We start from the raw sequence: 26,201 nt of genomic DNA, 5'->3' as shown, positions 1-26,201 counted from the left end.
AATATTGCAGTTTACAGAATACAAAAAAATTAACAAATCCCAACTGCTGGGAAAGTGGACTGTATTTAAAATTTGGATAATTATAATAAATAATTTAACATCTGGATCAATTGTTTGTCGGGCAGATATTGTGATTGGAAATCCTGTACGTATAAGGAAAACCAGCTGTCAAAGTCCACGTTGTGGAAAAGGAGTGTCGGCCAGGAGGGGAAATTAACTTCTACTCTATAGTCCTTTCCCTCATCAACCTTCTCAGTAAACAAAAACCGAGAGGTTCGTAGTACCAACGTATTTTTAGATATTGTTGAAAAATGCATATAATTGGGATTTAACCTTTTAAGATCTCGAATTGCAAACTTACTGTAAAAAAAACAGACATCTTTCTTCCCTAAACAACCCTCGCCAACAGTTGCAATATCCACCTTTTTTACAATATGTATTGGTATCTTATCTATTCACTTCCCCTCTCTCCTCCTAGAAATCGGCCCTATTGACCTCACAAATCCTTAAGTACAAACTAACTATTGTAATACTTTTTCAACTCTTATTTTACCTTGTTCTTTACAGCTTGTGAACTTCATACTTTTTAGCCGCTTACTGTATTTAGTATAATTTGCACTACAACTTATTCTGACGTCCGCAAAAGAACATCGTTTACGTCTTCCGACTTTTTACACTTTTCTCTCTCTTAACTGAAAACGCCAAGTTGCACTTCTGGATTCGTGCGATGCCAGTGTTGCACCGTCTCATCTCAAAGTATTGTAAGCCGAGAAGGGCTCAAATATCAACACGATACCCAGACACCCGTTCAAGTGCGGCCATAAACTTCGGGGTTATAGCTTGTGATGTCACCAACACACACAGTTCACGTAGTTTATTGGTTGAGGTTAAAAAAGGGAGGTCGCCTTTGGTTAGCATGAAAAGCAATTGGAAGGTCTGCTAATTTTCACGAGAATAAAAGTACACGCATTACGCACGCAGACCATCACTCCGCAAAATGCCATGTCGTACTTTTGGTAAAACTAATCAGGGGTGGGATCGGGGATTGTTTATAACGGGAGATATCTAAAAACAGCTCTGAATTTTTCACCTTAAAATACCGCTTATTAACTCCACGTGAAATATCCCACACCTCATCTGCAAATTCAACATAATTCTGAAAATGCTATGCAGTTTGCGACCTCGGTTCAATTATCTTTCTACAACATGCTACAAATTGAGCCTCTTTTCGAAGCATGCGAATTAACAAGCGCAAGAATAACAGCGCTTTTAATCTTCGACACTTGAACCAACAAATCATCAAGAGCAGCTGCGCGTACGTAATTCAGGAAAAGTTGGTGACGTCAGCAAGGAGGCGGCACATAGACTGCTGGAGTAATACAATAGGTCGTACAGTTGCTAAGTGAGGAGCCTGTCCAATCAACGTTCACGAAAACGCGCAATGACCTTTGAACTATACACTCCCGTAGCTTCCTGTAGTTCCATATACACAGTGTAATGCAGCATGTCTGCCTAGCTATGCGGCACAAAGCAAGAGCCATTTTGTGACTTTGAAGTGGACCTGCAGCCATTTGAAATAAAGAAACAAACGTTATACATAAATATATAAGTAATGCACTATTCCCTTTACAGAAAAAAATACGTCAACATGTTAAAATTAAGGGGTACAAACGGATTTCCTTATGTGGCCATCTTAATTACGAGGTATAAAAATCTGCCTTTATTGTATTTTTTCTCCACTATGAGCCTTTCATAAAATGGCTGCCACAATCTAACGGGACTCGTATTAACCTCCTATCCAAATATCTCTACAAACAAAATAAATTACCCAAGTACCTCGGTGCCATGATAATCTATCAACAAAGACTCATTTCTGTGAAAAACTATTAACTAGTAGTAAATGTAATATTCTGCAGTATAACCTCTTGAACATGTGTTATATTTTAACATGATCGTCGGATGTGTAGCTAAATTATAATTCAACTGTCTATGAAGCCTATATCACCTCATTAAATACATATTATCCAACAATGGTAAAGGCAATCAACTGCAGCGTTAACAACCTCACTAAAAACAATGCTTATTAATGTTGTGCTCTTTTTGAACAGGCATGTTTTATAAATTTGCCTTAAATCTAAGAGTTAAATGCAGCAAAGCAAGCAATTCTAAAGAATGGGAATCAAGATCATAACTGGAAGCACAAGTTAAATACATTTTTCCCCCAATTTCTATGCTTAATTCTAAAGTAACACAGTATACACATTATTTCATAAAGGAGAACAAAACTTAATTATCTAGAGAATGAAAAAACGACAATTCAGTGTGGTTGATGGGATTCCCTGGTCAATAATTCACTACGACATACTTGTAGCAGTTATCTAAACATTATTAACACTCTTGCTTTTTAAACCTTTATATATTTTTAAAACTGCCAAGAAAACCAAATGCAGAACCTCTCTTACAAGCCAAATACCACATATTGCCGTAAATGTTTGTAAATAAATTCTATACAAACGTCTGCTTTTACCTGGTCCTTAGACAGTACTGTGAGTTTCAAGTCATGTCAATCATGTGTGTAAATGTGTTCACTCAAAAAAGTGTTGTTTCATATTCACCCAGATAAAGGTTTCAGCAGAAAGTTTTAAGTAAATGACACAAGTAAAATGAAAGCCCAAGATATTACGTTTTGCACAATTTACACAAAACATAACATTCATAAATTATGGACGAACTGGAAACAAACACTGTAATACAAGTATATGTATGTTACAAGTATTGTCATTCAGTATTGACAGCATTATCATTTAGATAAAAAGTCGACATTTATAAAAAAAAAAAAAAGCAATTTTAAAAGTTGTGGAAAACTAACCTTAAATAAAGGTGCATCACATTAAACCCTATGCCTATAACAAATAAATTCCTACGTATTTAATTCACTTAGTTGAACGCAGTTGAATGCAATTGTCATTTATTTAATAAGGCCCATTTATTAATATGAAAATATGTCTTATAAAAAAATAACCTGCCCAGAAGTTTCATCTTTTAAAATTGTAGTGGGGAAAAGTTTCATCTTTTCCCACCCTCTAAGAAACAGTTCATTCATAAATCCATTAAAAGCAAAATTTTACTAAAACTATTACTTATTTCCAGATGTTAAGTCTATACATAAACTAAGCAAAATATTAAGCAATATTTTAATATGCATAAGCCTAAAATTCCAAATTAAAGTTATTCACATTAAAAATAGTAAAACAGAAAATTGAATAAAAAACAATACCTTGTAAAATAATGGGTATGGTGAGCCGTGGATATGTAGTTACTCATCCTTCAATAGTTTGAAACTTTGAACAGTAATTTTTTTTTTTTTTTTTTTTTATAGTTGTTCAACATTCAAAATGTAAAATTTAAAATTCTTTAAATCATTAATGCCATTAAAATGTAAAATGAAATGATACTGTATTAAAACTTTGCCATCAACAGTTGACAACTATATCTCCTTATTAAAAAGTATTCATATTTGGGGTTGGGGGAAAAAAAACCTGACCCCATGTGGATAAAGCCCTAATAAATACATTTAAAAAGCAAATCTGCATTGTATGTCAAAAAATGGTGCAATGCAGCAATAGCTTAATCGTCAAGGTCATTTTAGGTTGACATGAATTGGGAGAAAGAACTGCAAAAATGTTACAATATTCTATGTAAAACCAGAGTTGTCAAAATATTCTGGTCTAATGTTTTAAATGGGCCCAGATGTCTCGTCTTAAGTTTCAGAAATTGCTAGCAAACCGTGGGTGTGGCAGTGAAGAAATCTCAAGGTCATTTTAAAATACAAACAAAATCTGACCAAAACAAAAAGATATTTTATTACAGGTGAGCATCACTGCACGAGTAGACAAATCACCAGCATAGGTAACAAGAAAGTGAGAAAAGTTGAAGATCATACCTGGACCCATTACTTTGTGTGGAGCCATCGTCCTTTTGTTTTTCACCCGTATTCTTCATCATCTTTTATAACTTAAAAATGTATATTCGACGATCCGAATTGGCTGGTATTTACTATCAGAGGTTGTGCAGCAAAAGGGTAAAGGTAAGGTCTTCTTTAAGTTGCATTTGCTCGAAGAACAGAAGGGAGCCTTGACAACACGGACATTTGCAGAACACAAAAACAAAGCATTTCCCTCAAAAAAAAAAAAAAAAAAAAAAACCAAAATAAAATAAAGCTTAAAAAATGTGAGCTCAAGATTTTTTTGGAACTTGATAACCTCTTCGGCCTCACAGCCTTGTTTACATACGATAACAAAAGCTTTAAAAAGCGACGTAATACAGGCTATTAAAACTGCGTCATCGACGAACAATATAGAAAAAATAAAAAAAAAAACAAAAATTAAAACTACAAAAATATTCTCGTTTTATAAAGAAAAAAAACTAAGTCCACACACTGGAGCGAACGTGTTGAGTATACAGACGAGCACTACTCTCCGCATTAAAAAAAAATATACATAAAATATAACATTTCGATTTATTTACAAACATTAACAACTTAATTTTAATAAATCGTTCCATAAAACAAAAAGCGAATCGATATTTTTACTGTCCGTGCCAGACAGTGCCTTCAGTCGAGCGCTTCAACATGGAGGAGCGCCATGGCCGCCGCTGAAGCCGTCGCCAGCGCCGAGCAGGCAAACAACGGAGCCGCACACGCGTTCAAGTCGCCCCGATCGCGCTCGCGGGCCGAACTCGCCGAAATCGGACAGGCCAGTCCCGAGGGTCTTAAAGGTTCCCCGAAGAGATGTAAAGAGGTCTGGGCCACCCAAACTTGAGCAAAGTTTTCAACCCCCCTAAAAAAGTAAGGGTGGGAGGAGGAGTAAAAGGAAGCAGCTCAGCGAGTGTCTCTTCTCCAAGGCACGGCCGCCATCTAGAGCTCCTTCCCAGCTCTGAGAGCTCTGCCTTTGATTGACGCTCTTTCCATATACCCCAGGACTCAGGTGATGTACCAAAGACCCACCCCCTTTCATTTTCAAAATCAGTAATTACCCGCTTAAATGGTGGGGGGCAAGCTGCCCACTGTCACCCTTGTCATGTACTCTGGGTCCCAACACCATCACTGACCTGAACTCATGTGAGAAGGGATGGCATAAAGCACATATTTATTTTGTTAATTTCTGGGTAGGAAATTATGTTCCTGGAGCTTCTTCCACTTCCTGCTCAGACAGGAAATGAGCTTTGTGGAGCCATTTTATAACACAACCATAAAGACTGTACTGGACACCATGACAGATCAAAACTTAACTCTTTGATGGCTTCCTTTGTGTTTCACTACTGAAATATTTGGGGAAAACCAGATGAAGCCATGATCTAGGGATGTTACTGTGCATTCTAAGAAGCCAGCATAGTCAACAGGTCAAGCTCTCCCCAATTATGAAGGTCATAGGTGTTCATGATTTCTGTGGTGAAATTTATAAATTGTTTGACAAGCAGGATTTATGCCAACCCATTTCCAGACATGTCAATTCTTTTTAATGAAAAGTGAATCACAAAGATTCTCTGGAATAAAACACTATTACCCAGAATTCCATTAAAGATGTGTATTAACACATATACACACCCTAACTGGTCAAGGCAAAAGTTGACATTTCTGATAGCCTACAATTTCATCACCATAAATGGTTTAGGATAATTCCATTGAACCCACAAAGTCAAATGGTGACTTAGTCATGCAAATACAGAATGTAGAAAACGTCAACAATGAGCAAGAGAAACAGAAGATCCCAATGGATGACAACTATGGCTGGGGCAAAAAGTACTTCATTGGGAGTGTTTGGAACAAATTGGCCATTCACAGAATGAAAAGGACGAAAAAAAAGCAATATTCCAGAAAGTCAAAACTTAGGATACAGATGTAAATGTTCACCAGTAAAATAAGCCTGTTAAGAAAAAAAAAATGAAGCCTCTCCAACCCTTGTGGGAAGGCAACATGATTACCCACTTCCAAGTAAAATCGCCATTATGAATTGAGTAAAAACCATCACAAGCACTCCAAACACACTTGGATTCAGACACTCTGGTATTTGCCAGAAACATTCCTCTAAAAACTACCCCAGTTTCCTCAGACACCACAGTATTAAAAACTTAAAATGATTGTAAACAAAAAAAAAAAAAAAAGCAAGACAAACAGCAGCGGACAGTGAAACCCTTTATTCAAGATCCTTTAAAGCAATGGAGCCATCCAACTTTACACATTACAGAAGTTTCAAACATTCAACACTGCATTTGGTTATCAAAACATTGAATTATACACAAAGGTTACACAACTTTAAAAAAGTTAGGGTTTGTGAAAATCAACTCAAAAGTCCAAATACTGTTGCAGCTGATCAAAGAGCATCCAATTGAAATCACAGCCAGGCTTGTCCTAAGAATCAGCAGTCCCAGAGAACAGATAAAGTAGATGCCATCTTGAAGAAACATCTGATGTCTGTCTCCACTTGACCCTCTCCTCAGCAGTATGGAGTCTTAACAAAAAAAATTAAAAAAAGTTGGTACATAGCCAATGTCTTTGGTGGAAACAGCTTACCTGTGTATCACCATTTCTAAATATGTCTCTTAGCAGATACAAAAGGGATAATGAAACACCAACATAAAAATAATTCCAAAGATGCTCCATAATTAAACTATAGATTCTATTAAAAACTTAAATTTGAGATAATGCATTTTGGTAAACCAGATTCTCAATTTAGTCATATCACTAAATAAAACCAAAAAGAGCCAATTCGACAGATTAACCAAATTCTCCCAAGCCTACCTGACCTGAGCTGTTAAGGGGGTGGGAAATACAAGAAAAGCCAAGGTTATGTACACCTTTCAAAATCATGCTCCAAGCAAGCAATCCAACTAAGCAAAAACAACTTTCACCTCTTTACTGTTAATCATATTGCAATCCCCACAATAAATGCAAATTTATTTGATCTTATTCAATACAGCTGAGAAAGAAATGTTTTATATTATATAGACTATGCATAAACACCTATAAAATGGTGGTCTATATTTAAAATACTGCAAATTTTAATGCATCAATTTCCAGATTATTCACTGTAAATGTGGCTAACACTGCAGGTATACTGCCAAGCAATGATGAAATAATTTCTATACTGCACCAGAACTAACCAAGATTCTTGACAATCAAGATTTCAAATTCAACAAAAACAATAGATCAGGAAGCAGATTACCCCAAAAATCTTTATACACACATATACATACATACACCTGTCAAGATAAAAAATTCTTTGGCTTCCAGTATTGTAATGTTAAAACAATAACACTTGCTGCCATTTAGCTGCTTACACACTACCATGTATATATAAACTCAATAGCAAGCAAGTGCATCGCAAGACAACGCAATAGTATACAATGATTTGTCAACAGGTTCTCTACTTTAAACAATTCAGTTATGTGGAATAAAACACTTGTTGAAACTGTCAAAATGCACCAAACAAAATATGGAATCTCATTGCTCAAACAGCCATTCAACTTTCAAACTACACATGCAACTATAAATGTTTTAACTACAAACTACTTCATTAGAAATGACCAAAATTGTGTGTGCACAAGATACCTGACAGCATGCTGTGCAAACTGAGCCACAGGAGGTCACACCATCTTACAGTAGCATCAAGGCAGTATAATTAAGAAACATTAAGGGCATCTGAAATCTAAAAACATGGCGCCTCATTAGTTTAAACACAGCAAGCACATACAGCCTGAAGTGTCATGTTCTGTAGTTATACAGAATTTAACTTGGACGGATACAACCTTGGCAAAGACACTGGAGTTTGCACATCCCCACCATATATGTTTTCCTCTATTCAAAGCAGTCTTCCTTCCACATTTCAAAGATGCACATAAAGGAACTGGTGATTTTAAACTGATCTAATACGAGTGTATAGGCTATCAAGTCAGTTTGGCCTATAATGGATCAGCATCCCATTTATGTTGGATTACTGTATTCCACAGAATTCTACAGAGAAAAGCTCAGACTTCCAATGCCCTTAAATAGATTAAACAGGATGGAATAAACACTACAAATAAACAGACCAACACACTATATGGGAAACTGAGTAAACAGAAGAATATGTTGTTGTTCAGAATACAGAGGTGTTAAGACTGAATGACTTGTATCAATCAACATTTGTAAAGAAAAAAAAAAAACCCTAAATGCAAAGGTAAAAAAAAAAAAAACCCTAAATGCAAAGGTAAAAAACCCACAATAATCCACGGTCCCAATAGTAGACTGAATGTGCAATTCCTATTTAAAATTCTTTACTAACACCAAGTAGTTGACTTCATCAAGTTATGTGGTCCTATAAACATAGGACTTAAAATTATGCAGAGATAGGACAGAAGTATTAGAAGCTACAGACACCAAGGCAAGGAGCAGACCGAGTTTGTACTTTTTAAACCAAACATGATATCTACCAACCTCCATGTGCAAATGACAACAGTCTACAAGTTAATGTGCTAAACATATCATCTTACATGTATTAGTAAGAAAAATGTTTAACAGATGCCAGTTGTAAAGTTACTATTCATATAGAGGGCTAAAGAAGGAATGTAGTTTTTCCTTTGTTAATGTAAAAGATGGGGACAAAAACTAAGGGCAGAAAACTGAAGGGAGCAAAATGCTACCATATCTGGGCAAAGTGGTTCGAAGTATTTTCTTCAAACAGTGAATTTGAATGTGGTTACAGGGTCTTAAAATGGGAACAGAATACTGCTCACTGCAAATTTGTTTTACTGTCAGTGAACCTGGCGAAGTGTCACATTAGACTGTAGCCTGTATTAGGACAAACAGCCTTTCAAACAAGTCAAATTATGTGACAAAGGTCGGATAATCATAGCAACCCCAAAATCCAGAGGTAATTCTTTATATTCAATTATGAGCATTGTAGACTTTTCAAATGGATTACAGATCTTTGTCTACAACACAAGTATTTCCACAAAAATACAATCAAAATGATTAGTGTCCAAATGTGGACCCAAAAAAAAAAAAAAAAAAAATCACTTGGTATAGCACTGTGCACAAAGTGCATCATAAACAAAAGGATAAAAAAAATGCACATCAGTTTGGAATGCTGACATCTCAATATTTCCCAAGTACATACTTGCTCCCATATCTATATAAACACTATAAAGAAAAACCAATGTACAGCATTCATTACACAAAAAGGGGAAAGAAGTTAAATCTATTAAAACTGCAAAATTTGACTGCCAATTTACCCCATGGAACGAAGGTAAAGATATTTCAAGACTATTCTAAAACTATCACGAAAATTACTTCTTATGGGCAGATTAATGGTCAAGTCTTACCATTATATATAAAAAAAAAAGTATGCGACACCAAGTGCAATCTTCTACTGGTGTACAATAAAGTATTCCAACTTGACTGTAAAAAAGTGTGGTCATTAAATTGTACTTCCTTCTCTTTCCCCATTGGAGTAAAGCATTTATCACTGGATCATGTGATTTTTCAGATCACAATCCCTAACTAAAATACAAGCTGTGAATAATTTAAGATTATCTATATGGTGTGTGTGTATATTTATTATATACATACCATATTTTTTTGAGAGAGAGAGAATATGATGCGTGTGTGTATAATATACAAAACAAACAAACACTCTTGCTAATGAAACACAATGACATTTGAAATATCTTGAAGAAGACAACTACAATGTAACCTAATGTGTATCTGGAATATATGGTATGTATGTATCTACTAATCCCATTTCTTGTAAGTAAAATGACTTGTTTTCACAACGAGATTCCAGAAAGTGGAACAAAAGACTAAATCAAAAAAAAAAGTACTTACCAAGTAGTCTTGAGGAGGCAGCAACGCATTCGACTCCAGAAGAAAACCTTTTACAACCTGTAAAAGCACAACTCTTATTACAAGAGCTACCAATGCAACTTTAGAAAGTAAACTGTACAATATACAATAAGCTCTCTCAATTCACAAGAAATATTACAGTAATCCCACTTTGTACGATCTTACAAACCACTGAAAATGCAATTCACATTCATGACAAGTCTTTTTTTGAACTGCACATTGTTCAGAGTGTGAATAACTCTCACAACTTAAGCACTTTGGCATTTCATATAAATGTTACGGATCAATGGAAACCTACACTATAAATACTTTAATTTTAACAAGATAACACACCCAGAAGTGTATGTAGGTAGCTTCGTATTAGCTGCAAACTGAATACATGATTAATAACGCTAATCCCCAAGACCATTGACTGACACTTTACTTGGGGGTGGACTCGCATGACTTGGAAACACTTTACACCAAAAGCAGGGGATCACTTCACAAGGCATAAACTAAGTGGGATCAAAACAGTGGACAGTTTCCATAGTAACTCCTGCTAGTACATGCCCCCATAAAGACAGTGAAACAGTTTGTGTGAAGTCTCTGCAACATAATTGTGTTTTACTGTTGGAAGATGTGTCCATAAAAAGGTAAAGTCCTTGTATTGCTGGAATTTTGCAATTCAAAAGGACCATATTATTTGACTCGTTTTCTACATAAAAACCCTTAAAACTGAAAATACGCCAGATATCCAAAAAAATAAATAAATAAAACTCCCTACACCACCTGTAAACTGATATATAGACATTTACCAATTTAAAAAAAAAAAAAAAACCCAAAGCTCTCTGGAGCAACAAAAACCCTACAAGAAATGTAAAACGTTCATTCAACAAGATGAAAACTGAAAACCTACAATTTAACATCACACACAACAAAAATGAGACAACACATACCTAAAATGGCTGCTACTTTATTTACTGACATGGAAATATTTTCTTGTGATTTATGTACCAAGATCCGTCTAACAGTGTAGTGTTCCTATAGAACTTGAATGACACTAACCGAACCTGGTCTAAAAATTCTACATCACCTCCTGCTGGTCACTCGCAAAAAATAACATTAGCTTTTACTTGTCTAAACTAGGACCACCATTTTAAAACCCGCATCTCACGTCGCTCTGTCAAGTTCATGGCGGACCTTAATTTAAAAAAAAAAAAAAAAAAAACTCTTTGAAAACAATACTCTAAAAAGGTGCAACTTTTACAGTATTTTCTAAAAAAAAATAAATAATAATAATTACCTTAAGAAAAAAAGGACATGGCTCCACGCAATGTCTAATTTCCCTAGAAGTAAAGGAAAAAAACATTACTTGCAAATAATTTCAAAGTATAGAACAATTTAACATACACAGGATGAATGTAATTATGGATGACAACGAAATAAAATTCAGTTCAGTATTTAACAAAAATTGCCATCAGTTGTCTAAATTATATAAAATGCGGACCAAAGTTTCTTACACGACAAATTGGATGGTTTGAATCTCACCAAGATAAAATCCATTACCAACCCCAAAAAGTTTAACCTGTCTGTCGAAATGTGAAACCCAACACAAAAAAGCATGCGAACGGTTCTCTTCAAAAATTGTAATCAAAAATCATACCAATTATTTCTCTGAAATGTGCATTGTAGTCAATTGAAATCGATGCGAAAACAAAACCCAGAAAGAAAACGATACTATTAATTCGTTCAAAAGTCTGAAAGTGGTTCATCTACGTGTATGAATAACCACTCCAGTCTTAATAAAACAGCAGTACTACACATCAGAAATACAACTTTTAAAACTGCCGTCCGAGAACAGTCATGGAGTTGGCTAGAAAGGGTTACACCAAGTGCCGCCAACAATTAAGTGATGGTACAGATCAAAATAAATAAATGCCACTGAAAAAATAAAACTGCGGAAATATACTAGCATTACGCCATCTGCATAAAGAGTTAAAAAGCCAACACCCATGTTTTGCTAGGACAAGGAGCTCTTTTCGCCTAAAAATATTCTGCGAAGACGAAATAAAAATTAAAATGATTCATATAGCCTTCACCGAAAATAAATCGCAATAAAAGCCAAATGGGTATGACACCAATGGAAAACTATAGTATATTTTATAAGAACGAAGAGATTACAAAGTTAGAGGTTGTTCTATGAAACAAAATACTGCAGACCCGACATTTTATAGTAAACTTGGCGCTGCGTCCGTTTTACAGAAATAAAAATGTGACGCAAAAAATCAATTTACCTTCCCGATATCACCGTCTTTATTCCCAATCATATATCAAATAATTTTCTCTTATACGATGTCGTTTCTGTCACTTTTTCCATACTGGAATCTTATTAGAGGAACTTTAAACTCGACAAGGACGTTACAGTTCTCAAGGACAACGCAAATTAAAAATGCGCAATGGCTGCGTTTTCCCTACCAGAAAAGTCCAATTTCTGGCAACACTTTTTTAAAAACACCCGCTTTTTTTGGTTGTAGAAATAAAAATTCTGCTGGAAGTTCTGAAATGAACACGATTAAAAACACACATGCACGCCGCTATCCCCAGTGTATCCACCTCATCCGCCTGCAAGCCCCCGTCATGGCCATGTTTAAAACGAAGACTCCATAACCTTCTCTTTCCCTCCATATTGTCACATCTCAAACACACTCCTTCACCGGCATGTCTGCGTCAGAAACCGTACATAAACAACGATAAAATACGCTCGAAACCAGCCTTACCCAACAAAGGCTCAAGCGCTTGTATTTCATCAACCTTCATCTACTCTTTGTCTCGACATGCCTCCACCACCGTTTGTCTCCCGAACGCTTCTTCGCTTCCCTGCCATCTTGTGCTATGGGCGTGTGTATAACACACTATATTAAGGTCCATCCTCCTCACTCGCAGTCTTGTTTCTCTGCCGAACATGGGCTGCCCTTCTCTTTAATGTATCATCGAACACAACTTCCTCTAAAGGGCGCAAAGAACGCTGGGTAGGATAAGCGTCGCTCCCCTCCTTCTCTTGGTTTATTGGCTGATGTGACACGCACGTCATAGCGATTCTCTGCTTTCCTGCCCTCGTTTTGCATTTCAGAGCAAGTTAGTATATACCAAAGTATATAATTCAGAATTGTACATTTTATCTTTTCAGTTGTTGGTTTTACTCGTCTCCACTTTATTGCACATGTTTAACGCACATCTTTCCTTCCTAAGTGTTGAAGAGCGTGATTTTAGCTGTGTCGCTACAACATTGGCAACAAAGTAGGAAACAGCCCTGGGTGGGGTGCCAGTCCGTCACATACAGAAGCTTATGGAGGCAGTTCATATTGCCTAGCATATCCTACTAAAATCCGATGCAGGCATGGTACAGTATTTTCAGGAACTTTATACATTAAATTGTATTTATTTTTTAATTGTGATATACGTTCTTGTGTGCTTAACTCCCACATCCCAGAGATTTGAATGCCTTCGTTGGTGAGAGTTAACTGAGTGTGCAAAGGGGTGTGTACGTGTGCATAGCCTATGAACTGGTGTTCCATTTGGGGTTGTTTCTTGCACTCAAGTTCAACAGATGTTTATTGTATATTGTTTATTTTATCATTTCACTTATTTTTAAGAACCTGATAGCTAAGCTGTTGAGATATATGGGGAATCCCTAAACTAGTACAAACATGCAATTATTTACTATTCACTTTTGAAGCTTCTACATCCAGCACAGGGTGACAGGGAAATAAAACCTTGACAGGTAAAAGTGCAAACCAAGAACAAGCTAGAAATATTACATTTGTTCATTGATAGGTAGGCCAATATTTGTTCACAACAGACCCTTGCATCCAGTCAAACTAAGATCATGTCTTTAACTAATCTCAGAACATAATGCCATCCTACAAATCATAATGACTTGTCTAATTAACTAATTTAATCCATCCATCCATCCATTTTCCAACCCGCTGAATCCGAACACAGGGTCACGGGGGTCTGCTGGAGCCAATCCCATCCAACACAGGGCACAAGGCAGGAACCAATCCCGGGCAGGGTGCCAACCCACCGCAGGACACACACAAACACACCCACACACCAAGCACACACTAGGGCCAATTTAGAATCGCCAGTCCACCTAACCTGCATGTCTTTGGACTGTAGGAGGAAACCCACGCAGACACGGGGAGAACATGCAAACTCCACGCAGGGAGGACCCGGGAAGCGAACTCAGGTCCCCAGATCTCCCAACTGCGAGGCAGCAGCGCTACCCACTGCGCCACTGTGCCACCCCCTAACTAATTTAATAATTTTTCAAATTAGTTTAATCTATTAATAGATTATGGGGATCTGGAGAACAGGAAAGCAGTACTATGTAACAAAATGGTGCTGAATACTGAGAAAAGCGCTATATAAATGTAATGAATTATTATTATTATTTCTGAACTGTATATTCGTCTGTTGTAGAGCATACTCATGCACAACACATTCACTAATCTAAATGTCTTTGGGGTGTAGGAGGAGAATTAATTAAATTCACATAGGCACTGGCAGAACAGGGCACTGAGGCACAAACCTCTGGCACCAACAAATGTTGATAAATTGATTAATCAAAGTACCTCTGCCATCATTTTAGCAATAAATGACTTTTTTCTGCTTTTCATTTTCAAAGTTTCAGTTTCTTGTTATTATGTCTCTCTTATCATTCCAGCTATATAGTTTAAAAATAACAAGAAGGAAAATAAACCCCCAATTAAAAGGACAACATATGTTATGAAGACATTAAAAGATCATTTCTTACTTTCTCGTAAATGAAGTATAGGGAAAGTATTGGAATCCTCCAAAAATTCATTTTCAAGACTTTGATGAATCTCCACGTTTTAGATATCCCTGAGTCTGAAAATACCATTTTTGGAATTATGTCTATGTATCTGTCTGTCTGTGTGTGTGTGTGGGGGGGGGGGGGGTGTAAACACAATAACTTGAGTACGCTTTCACTTAGGTTGACCAAATTTTGCATGCAAGTATTACGTATAAAACATAGATTTCTAGCAACTTTTGGGCTATTTACATTAACCAGAAGTGATACTTTACCTTTTATTCATGCAGCTGCAGAGTCCGATTTAGTTAACTTTACTTTTATAATAATTGTTCAATATATTATTAATTTGATTTGATTTGTTGTTGATTGTTTTTTAATGTACATAATATACAAGTATAATCATTGTCATATCTGAGTATACAAGAAAGTCTAGGGGTGACCACTCCTGTTTTTTTTTTATCACATATTTACTCATTAACAAGTGGCTATTTCAGTATTTTGAAAGAAACAGGTAGACTCAGAGAAAAAATATGTTTCTGTGAATAAATCAAACAAACATCTACCAAATTCTTTAAAAATTCAAAACAAACTGATAATGGACTAATATATTTTTAATCAAACAACAGTATGGTTAATTAAGCAAATACAATTACAGGCAGTGACTGGCACTTGATACATATATTGTTTCAGATGTCAGACTTCAGCTATAAATGATAAAGTTGAGTTTGGGAACCATAAGTCTGTAGTTTATAGTCACACTAATGTCTGTGTTGCCTAACTGACTGTAATGTATTTTTGTGCTTGTCTCACTCTTCTATACAGGCATCACTTCAAATTTTGCCTGTTCACCTTCCACCTTCTGACGATGAGATAAAGCCTCTCTGAAACTACTGTACAGTAATTAACACTTTACTGTGTCAGCTTGTTTTCATTATAATTGTATTTTCACCACAGAGTCTGCATTACTCAGTTATAAATTTAGAAAATAATCTTCAATTTCCTTGAAAAACAATGTTGTCTTAAGAATTTAGAATGTTTTATATCAGACACTACAAACACTCCTAAGAATTACCTTAATGTTAGTTACAGCTTAGTGCTGCTACTTGACTAAAACAAAAAAATAAAATGTAAAGATGGTTTATGATTTGCAACATTAAGTTTATTGCAACCTTTCCTTTAAACTATGGGATATTTCTTATATAAATACTAAGAACACCACACATCCATTTTCAAACCCACTTAATCCGTTTAAGTGGTAAGGGGCGAGCCAGTTGAGAGTTAAGGGGTCATGTGCCTATTCTGACCACATCAGGTGCAAGGCAGGAACCATCCCTGGACAGGGGGCAAGTTTGTCACAGGTCACACACCTGCATAGCCTAACACGGAGACAATTTAGAGTTACTCATTACCGTAATACTATTTGAGATTGGGTAGGCACCTAACAATGCAGACATGGGAAGAAGAGGCTGGAATTTACATTCAGTACTCTATAGAGATGTAGAGAGAATATTGTTTTCTTTCTTTCTCCTATTAGAAGATCATATGCTGTAAATATAATCATAAAAACAGTGCCCACATTCTCCTGGTATTGATAACTAACTAACTCATTAGGCTTAATCCTGTATCTTCTCACATGGCAGCCTTTCACGTCCACTAAGATGTTCATTCTTATTAACCTCCTTCAGTTTGATACCTTGGTTCCTTTAATATTTTTCTGTATTATCTGTTTACTCCATTTCAGTCACACATCAGATGAAGGCTCAACATCTGAAATGCTGTGTGTTTCTTATAATTAACTTTATATTGGTAGACCATAATGGGAACTACACCAATGCTTTGCAACATGTACGGAGATGGATTGCAGAGGAAAAACTTGATAAAAGTCTCATATAGCCAGGGCCTCTATGAACGGTACATCATTTTTGGGAACAACAGTTGTGTTAATGTCTACAATATTTGGATATAGAAACCAAAAGAACCATGTTGTACTAAAGGACAAGATTTTTCAAATGGCACTCCAAAACATCAGTGGATTTTACATGTGTAGTGCTTGTAGTAATTTTCACCAAATATTAATGTTTGTTGCCTTTAAAAAAAAATTGACAGCAGAATGATACATCAAATATGTCCTGACAACTGTTGTATGAATTTTGTTTGACAGGCCTGCTTGGGGAGTGGGCATATTTTTAAATAGACTAATGCCTAAGGACACACAACTCTTGGGAGAAATTGTGTGATGTCTGCCTCCTTATCTGTCCAGTTCTGTTCCTAGTTCTTTATTAGAAAATGTGGGAGACATTTTAGGACACCACTTTCCATGGAACATTGACTATTTTGGAGGCCAGTGCTTAAAGCTTTCTTGCTGGCCCCACAAGCCTACATTTGTCACCCATTTGTCATGCTGCATAGACATCTCCGTTATTAAACCTGGGGCCTATATGTGACAACATTAATGCATGGTTCCATTCTGGACCAATAACAACAAATTATTCATGTACTTCAGCTTTGAAATACTTGCTTCTAGATGCAACTTTTTTTTGTTGAGGTATGCATTTGAATATACACTAGATAGACAAGTTGGACGGCTGAGAGACAAAGTCAGAAAGGCGAGATTGTGTTGGTTTGGACATGTGCAGAGGAGAGATGCTGAGTATATTGGGAGAAGGATGTTAAGGATAGAACTGCCAGGTAAGAGGAAAAGAGGAAGGCCTAAGAGGAGGTTTATGGATGTGGTGATAGAGGACATGCAGGTGATGGGTGTAACAGAACAAGATGCAGAGGACAGAAAGATATGGAAAAAAGATCTGCTGTGGCAACCCCTAATGGGAGCAGCCGAAAGAAGATAGATAGATAGATAGATAGATAGATAGATAGATAGATAGATAGATAGATAGATAGATAGATAGATAGATAGATAGATAGATAGATAGATAGATAGATCTCCTTACTTGACATGCTACAACTGATCTTTCTTAGTTGTTGTTCTCAAACCAAATGAGATTTCCCTGATTGTCTGAACTGCTTCCAATCTACTGGTTTTCAGGCACCTCTTCAAGGCATATCTCTTTACAAAGCATCTTGCGACTTCTTAGATATTTTGGAAATCTGTTGTCCTCTTGTATATCTACAGATGTGCTTATCCATTTAAACATAAAGCAAATTAAATTTTTTCTTGAGCTGTAATTTTTCACCTAGTCTTGGAGCAAACTACAATACTGTACTTCTTGTTTCTATGTCCTACTTGTGTTCTGTATTTTGTTCTCTTTTGCTTTTTAACTTGTACTTTCTAGTAAGTTAAAGTGTGTGGTATTGTTTGTTCTTATAAGTTGTTTTACATAAATATTTATGTTAAATAATAAAAGTAATAATAATAACTGATACTGTATGTTGCACTAATTCCAGGTTTGTCTCAACTATTTTCTTCAGCATGACTTCCTGTCTGCAATACAATATATGCAATATACAACCAATGACTGCAAAGTACAGTAAATGTGCAAAAAGTAAACTAACAGTTTTTTAGTACCTGTTGGCTTTATGCACTATTCTCAGTCCCACCCAAATATCTCCTTCATGACTTTCTCTACATTTTAAAATGTACATCATTATTTCACTGTTTAACTCACTTCAAGGCTAAGTGCCTTGAGCATTGGAAAGGTGCTATATAAATATAATGTATTATTATTATTATTATTACACTTTTCCATTATGTGCACTGAAATTGTCTCTTGCAAAGGCTGTAAATTTAAAGATCTGAGGTAATAGGAATAATAGAAGTGTAGTCCATGTAGTCAATGAATTGTGCTAAAATCATTATATTTTAAGTTCTTTATACTAATCATTCATCCACTCGGGTAAACCCAGTACAAATGTCTGCTTTAGTTAAACAGCTGAACTTTAGACCATGCAGCTGCTGGTTTTATACCCTCCTTTCCCCACCACTGACTCACAGTGTGATCATGTGAGTGCTTCAGTTGTAGAAGTCCGTAAACAATTATTGTAAGCAGTTGTGGTTGGTAAGTAATTTTGGACAGAAATATCAGCTGAGTGAGCTAAGAAAAGGTATTGGACATTATGCAAAGTATTTACTAACAATAATACATCTGATCATGTTAATGAAAACCTTTGTTTACTTTCTTTTAGTTTATTATATTATTAGATAATATTGTTGGCAATATTTTGTCTAAAACATTTTTATTTAGCAAATGCTAATAAAGATTATTTGTGAATTTAGGATGCTTGACACTTACGAAACTGTCCTTAAAATGTTAGGATTAAAATAGCTTTGTTTCACAAGCCCTTACCACAATATTTTCTTTGAATTTCATGTTGCCTAATGAACTGTTCCCATCCCCCAACATTACCAGAACCAGTGTCTATATTCTTGCAAAGCTGAAATGCTGCAGAGAATTACTCCACCTACCACAACAACCAATCGGATCAGAGAATAGAAAATATCCTTTTGAATGTGTTGTAGAGAGGCCATTGCCTAGGAATAAACAGGGAACGAGTCAAGGCTTGTGTCTGGAAATGTTGTTTACAAGAAAAAGCAGTGGAAAGACAAATATTTTTGTAAAATGTATATAAATCAGAACAAAGCATGTAATGGAGTTATAAACTAGCATTTTTTATTTTAAATGCAAAACAATCATTAATAGAAAAAAAAGTAGCACAGTTTCTTAGCTTTTAGCCATTTATATTAATTGCTGAACTATAGAAACAGGACGATTATTTTCCTCTGGAACACTTGAAAATCATTATCATTAAAAATAAACGAGAACTTCAAAGTAACTTTACTAGACTCCAAACTCAAAACAGCAGATTTAAATGGTAGACTTACATTTGGAATGATAGTTCATAGTAAACTAATAAAACATAGAAGTTTAAATGGTGAATGCCAGTGTCCAGTAAACAATGAAAACTAACTTGAGCCAATGGATGGTCTCCTATGTTTAGGCATTGCCAAGTAAATCATATGCTTACAAGTCCAATTCTCAATAATTATTCACTGTATGAGCTTGAGAAAAGCATTTTACCTGCTAGTGCTCCAGCTGTAGAAATATGGTAACAATTGAATTATACCTGCAAAATGTACTTTATTATTCTTTATGTAATGTGTGTCACACATATGCATTTGGGAGACAACTTAAAGGCTTGTCTGATTGTAATTCCACCCCGAGTCGAGGGCTGAAACTGTTGCCTAATGCTTCTCCTTCTTTCTCTCCTGTAGATTAGATGACCAGCAGTCTCAATGATGTAATTTCTGGGTCATGCTACCTTGCCCTCGCCCCTTCCGGACTGCCACCACCATTTTTGAATCAGTAATTATTTGACTACTGTCTGCATAAGACCTTGTATTTCCTCAATCATTTGCCCTTTTTCCATCAATTATATGGGGTTTGCCACCAAGGTGCCCCAAATCTTTATCTTGTTTTTCTCTCTTGTTTTACATGTGTCATACAGAACAAACTCCGCTTTTAAGGAAACACTGCATCAAAACATATATAATCCAGTCTCATTCAGATAGTATTAAATGCACCAACTTAAAAAATAAAATAAAAATAATAATTCCATACCAGCATTATGGGTGGAGCAGTATACAGTTCATTACCACAATGAATTTTAAATGAAACAACTCAGATGCAGTTGAAGTGCATACTTTCAGCTTTAATTCAGTGGGGTGAACAAAACGATTGCATAAAAATGTGAGGCAACTAAAGCAATTTTTTTAACAAAATTCCCTTCATTTCAGGGGCTCAAAAGTAATTGGACAAATTAAATAACTGGAAATAAAATGTTCATTTCTAATACTTGGTTGAAAACCCTTTGCTGGCAATGACAGCCTGAAGTCTTGAACTCATGGACATCACCAGATGCTGGATTTCCTCCTTTTTAATGCTCTGCCAGGCCTTTACTGCAGGGGCTTTCAGTTGCTGTTTGTTTGTGGGCCTTTCTGTCTGAGGTTTAGTCTTCAACAAGTGAAATGCATGCTCAATTGGGTTAAGATCAGGTGACTGATTTGGCCATTCAAGAATTTTCCACTTCTTTGCTTTAATAAACTCCTGGGTTGCTTTGGCTGTATGTTTTGGGTCATTGTCCATCTGTATCATGAAACGCCGCCCAATCAATTTGATAGATAGATAGATAGATAGATAGATAGATAGATAGATAGATAGATAGATAGATAGATAGATAGATAGATAGATCGATCTTCATTGTCATTGTCACTTTTACAAAGGAACAACGAAATTGAAGGTGCAATCGACTCAGTGTGAGGAATAAGAGTTAAAAAGACAAAAAGACAAGAAGAGAGAAAATAATACCAAACCGAATAGTAATAAATATACAAATTGCACTTGTTGACTTAAGGTCTATATTGCACATTGGTAGAATAATATGGAGCAGTTTTATTCTGAGTTCAGGGCCATGATTGCTTTTGGATAAAAGCTGTTTTTAAGGCGGTTTGTCCTAGTTTTCATAGCTCTGTACCTCTTGCCCGATGGCAAAAGCTGGAAGAGGCAATGACCAGGATGTGATGAATCTTGTGAAATGTCAATTGCTTTTTTGCGGCATCGGGATGTGTAGATTTGTTCCAGAGTGGGGAGGGTACAACCAATTGTTCTCTCCGCTGTCCTGACGACCCTGTGGAGCGCTTTCTTTTCTGAGGAAGTGCAGCTGCCGTACCACACACACAGTCCATACGTGAGCACACTCTCAATGGAACAGTGATAAAAAGCAAGGAGCAGATTTTTTGGGAGATGGTTCTTTCTGAGAATTCTCAGAAAATACAGTCTCTGCTGCGCCTTCTTTAGCAGCTCCTTGGTGTTGGCGCTCCAGGTCAGGTCATCCTCCAGCTCCATACCCAGAAACCTGAACACCGGGACCCTCTCCACACAGGCCCCGCCAATGATGAGTGGTTGGATGTCAGTTTTGTTTTTCCTAAAGTCAATAACAAGCTCCTTTGGTTTTTTGGTGTTGAGGAGCAGGTTATTGACTGTGCACCACTCTGACAGTCGCTCCACCTCGTCCCTGTATGCCAGCTCACCCTCCTTGCCCGAGATGAGTCCGACCACCGTCGTGTCATCCGCAAGCTTTATAATCTTGTTGCTATGGTGAGTGGGGACACAGTCATATGTGTAGAGGGTGTAGAGGAGCGGGCTGAGCACACAACCCTGCGGCGTCCCAGTGTTGAGGCTGAGAGCAGTGGATGTGTGGAGACCCAGCCTGACCCTCTGGGAGCGACCAGACAGGAAGTCCAGTTTCCAACTGCAGGTGAGTGATGGAAGTCCCAGATCTGCCAGTTTGGACACCAGTCGTTGTGGGAGGATGGTGTTAAACGCCGAGCTGAAGTCTACAAAAAGCAGTCTGGTGTAACTCCCCTGCTGCTCCAGGTGGGTCAGGGCAGCATGAAGGGCTGTGGCCACAGCATCCTCCGTGGATCTCTTTGCTTTGACTGCATTTAGCTGGATTTGAGCAGACAGTATGTCTCTGAACACCTCAGAATTCATTCGGCTGCTTCTGTCCTGTGTCACATCATCAATAAACACTAGTGTCCCAGTGTCACTGGCAGCCATGCACGCCAAAGCCATCACACTGCCTCCACGTGTTTTACAGATGATGTGGTATGCTTTAGATAATGAGCTGTTCCACGCCTTCTCCATACTTTTTTCTTGCCATCATTCTGGTAGAGGTTGATCTTGGTTTCATCTGTCCAAAGAATGTTTTTCCAGAACTGTGCTGGCTTTTTTAGATGTTCTTTAGCAAAGTCCAATCTAGCCTTTCTATTCTTGAGGCTTATGAGTGGTTGCACCTTGCAGTGCACCCTCTGTATTTACTTTCATACAGTCTTCTCTTTATGGTAGACTTGGATATCGATACGCCTACCCCATGGAGAGTGTTGTTCACTTGATTGGCTGTTGTGAAGGGGTTTCTCTTCACCATGGAAATGATTCTGCGATCATCCACCACTCTTGTCTTCCGTGGACGTCCAGGTCTTTTTGTGTTGCTGAGTTCACCAGTGCTTGCTTTCTTTCTTAGGATGTACCAAACTGTATTTGCCACTCATAATATTGTAGCAATTTCTCGGATGGGTTTTATCTGTTTTCGCAGTTTAAAGATGGCTTCTTTCACCTGCATGGAGAGCTCCTTTGACCGCATGTTGTCTGTTCACAGCAAAATCTTCCACATGCAAGCACCACACCTCAAATCAACTCCAGGCCTTTTATCTGCTTAATTGATAATGACATAATGACAGACTTGCCCACACCTGCCCATGAAATAGCCTTTGAGTCAATTGTCCAATTACTTTTGAGCCCCTGAAATGAAGGGATTGTGTTAAAAAAATGCTTTAGTTGCCTCACATTTTTATGCAACCATTTTGTTCACCCCACTGAATTAAAGCTGAAAGTCTGCACTTCAACTGCATCTGAGTTGTTTCATTTAAAATTCATTGTGGTAACGTACAGAACCAAAATGAGAAAAAAGTTGTCTCTGTCCAAATATTTATGGACCTAACTGTAAGTGGGAGAGGTTTGTATCGGCTGTCAAACATTACTGTTTCAACTATATGTTTACTGTCATGTATACATAGTACAATGGAATTTCTACATGCATGTCTCCTCAGAACAACAACAATAATACAATACCAAATTATAGTATTGTTTATAAACAGTACATACAAAGATACAGTATGTATATATACACAGTGTTTCTATGTTACAATATTTGTTATTATGATTGGCTGTTCAGTAACCTTATGATCTACAATCTTTCAATTGAATCTGTCCCTGCCTCTCTACTGGGGTTAGTTCCAGTATTGGTTGCCAGAAGGAAGGAGTGAGAAAAATGAATAACCTTTCAAGATTACTTTGGACTTTGGAAGGAAAGAAGAATCTTCAGCAAAGAAGAAGTTAACATACTGTATACAATATACTCTACCCAGAAGGTACTCCTGCCCAAAATCAGGGCACAGCAAAAATATTAATACTCATGTAACAATGCTGTGCTGAAATGCAGGAAAGGAGAATTCTGATTCAAGAGAACCATGACAGTAATTTAACTGCAAGTTCTAACAATTATTTTAAAGTAAGTACTCTTAAAGAAGTAGACAAATCTTTGACTTGGGTTAGGAGCTTAATGCAATCATATTTCCTATTTTCATTTTATACTGCTATTACCTGAAGACAGAGTAAGGTAATTTTCCCTTTTGCATGTCAAAAAAGGTTGGTGTCAGGAAGAGTATATGAACTTAAAAATTTCTGCACTAATACCCCTATTGATGAGAAATACTTAGCACAAGCAGAGTATAGACCATTGTACTCCATGGGCAATTTCAACTGCCTACATCAGTTAGAAATTTGGATTTCAAGCCAAACTTAAGGTGGTAGAAACCAAATATACAGCAGTCTTACTCCATACCATTGTTGAGGCCATGAGTAAGAGGTATGAAGAAGAGAGTAAAAGGATTATAACTTGGAATATTGGAAATATAATAGGAAAATCGGCAAAGTGGTGAAAATGTTGAAACAGAAAGAGGATAAATGTGTGCTGTGTATAGAATACAAGTTGGAAGGGTAAAGGTTATAGTTGAAAGTACAAGATATTTCTAGCTGGGAAGAATGATGGCAATGCTGGGGTTAGTTTACATGTGTCTGAATAATGGGCAGGCAAAGTAATGGAAGTGATGAGGTAGAGTGAGGGGGTTAAAGTTATTAATGGTTGTTGGTAAACTACTGATGAATATACGGTAGACTCAACATATGTCCCATAGGTTGGCAGAAGAGACAAAGTGAAAGATGAGTTTTAGAACAGTGGGAGGGGTCTGGGGTGCTTCAATAGGAGGTGACTGGTTATATGCAATACTATATCTAAGAAGAATAAAAAGCCAGTGATAATTGAATGTTACAGTGTAAGGAGCACAATAGACTGTTTGTTGATGCAGAGATACAATTGAAACATTGTGAAAAAAGTTAAGATGTTTTATTATTGTGCATGCATTAACTACTGCATATAGCTACCATAGCTAATATAGAACACAAAATTATTATTATTATATGAAGTGGTAATTAAAGTGTATTTCCAGTCATATGTAAATAATAAATTATATATCAGACATTTTAAGCGGTAATAGCCAATTGCATCCTTAATAATATCTATATTTTAAATCAATTTATTGGTACCTGGATAAAAAAAAGAAGCAATTTCAATCAAAAATATGAAAATTATACAGGTTTTTAATGCATCATGCATCTGTTTTACATAAAAAAAAAATAAACTCAAAAAATGCTATGCTACAAAACATGACAATTTTCCTGAATAACAGTGTATTGCGTTTTTGTCTTTTGCCACATTTGTTAAACACAAAATAAATGATATTAAAAATAATATAATACATCCTTCCAAAATGAATCCTGTTGAACCTCTTCATGCTCTTTTTAGAGAATGAAATTCCTTCACTGAAATAGGTGTTCCTGAACTCCACAGAATAATTTCTCAATTTAAACCCTGCACTTCCGTCCTTGACCCAGTCTAAACATGATTTTTCAAAGAAATCTTGGACATGATAATTGACAGTGTACTTGTCATAGTGAAATCATCATTAGATACAGGGTGTCTTCCTAGATTGCCTAAAAACTGCAGAAGTTAAACCCCTGCATAAGAATAAATATCTCAACTCTTCTGTTCTTGACAACTTCAAACCTATTTCTAACCAGTCTTTTTAAAGTAAAATTGTAGAAAAATTACTTTTTTAGCAGTTAAATTACTATTTAAATAAATGTATTCTTGATAAGATTCAATCAGGTTTTAGAACAAATCATAGTACAGGAACTTCACCTTTAAAGTAGAAAATAACATGTGGGTTAATCCAGGCAGAGGCTACATATCTGTTCTTGTTCACAGGACTGAGTGCAGCATTTCTCACCTTAGACCACAGTATTCTAATAAATCGCTTCTCTGACACTGTCTTTAATTGGTTTCAGTCTTGTTTAACAGGTAGAAAATTCTTTGTTAATTGTGGTAATTGTAGACAAGAGACACATGATACTGTATATTGTGATGGACGGCCGGGGATCCTGCCTGGACGGGACGCCCTGTATATGAGAAGACCGGGGGAATGGGCGCACTACCAGGAGTACCTCTCCTGGGACACAAGAGGGCAGCCCCCTGGGTTTACATCAGGGCCACGGATTTGGAGCGTAAAAGCTGAACCTGCTGGGGGTCCGTGGTCATCACCAGGGGGCACCTGTACAGCTCCAGAGTCTGGAAATATAGCACTTCCGCCACACCCGGAAGTGCTGCCGGAGGTTAATCATGGGACACCTGGAGCACTTCCGGGTGCACTGTAAAGGAGGTCGCCTCACTCCATTGAGGGGCCGGAGTTGGGAGGCAGAAGACGAGGTTGCAAGTGAGGAGTGGAGGTGGCAGAAGAAAGGATTGAGTGGAGCTGGGTATTGGAGCACGGAACTGTGTGCAGGACAGTTTAAATAAATAAAAGTGTGTGTTCTGGAC

General features: G+C 36.7%; 1 protein-coding gene and 1 long non-coding RNA gene across 5 annotated transcripts in view; both read right to left on the bottom strand.

Moving 5' to 3' along the window:
* Positions 1–4,391, bottom strand: part of chd2 (chromodomain helicase DNA binding protein 2) — a 261,689-nt gene extending 257,298 nt beyond the window's left edge. For 2 of the 4 annotated variants that reach the window (XR_007933712.1, XM_028822994.2), the window contains exon 1: positions 3,944–4,390. Coding sequence is in view for 2 of the 4 variants with exons in the window: in XM_028822994.2 (XP_028678827.2) it covers positions 3,944–4,005 (62 nt within the window). In the remaining 2 variants the exon portion in view is untranslated. Of the gene's footprint in view, positions 1–3,943 lie in introns of all 4 variants that reach the window. The other 2 variants (XM_051920212.1, XM_051920213.1) reach the window with 2 other exon arrangements.
* Positions 4,392–6,180: 1,789 nt separating this feature from the next.
* On the bottom strand, positions 6,181–12,832 carry LOC114667624 (uncharacterized). Its single transcript, XR_003718762.2, has 4 exons — positions 12,637–12,832; positions 11,163–11,205; positions 9,863–9,919; positions 6,181–6,509 (listed from the first exon to the last, which is right to left on the bottom strand). It is a non-coding gene; the product is annotated as an uncharacterized LOC114667624 (long non-coding RNA).
* Positions 12,833–26,201: the final 13,369 nt, after the last annotated feature.

Source organism: Erpetoichthys calabaricus, chromosome 17 (assembly GCF_900747795.2).
Source record: "Erpetoichthys calabaricus chromosome 17, fErpCal1.3, whole genome shotgun sequence".
Taxonomy (NCBI): domain Eukaryota; kingdom Metazoa; phylum Chordata; class Cladistia; order Polypteriformes; family Polypteridae; genus Erpetoichthys; species Erpetoichthys calabaricus.
The sequence above is the reverse complement of the archived record's forward strand: the minus strand, read 5'-3'. Positions and strand labels throughout refer to the sequence as shown.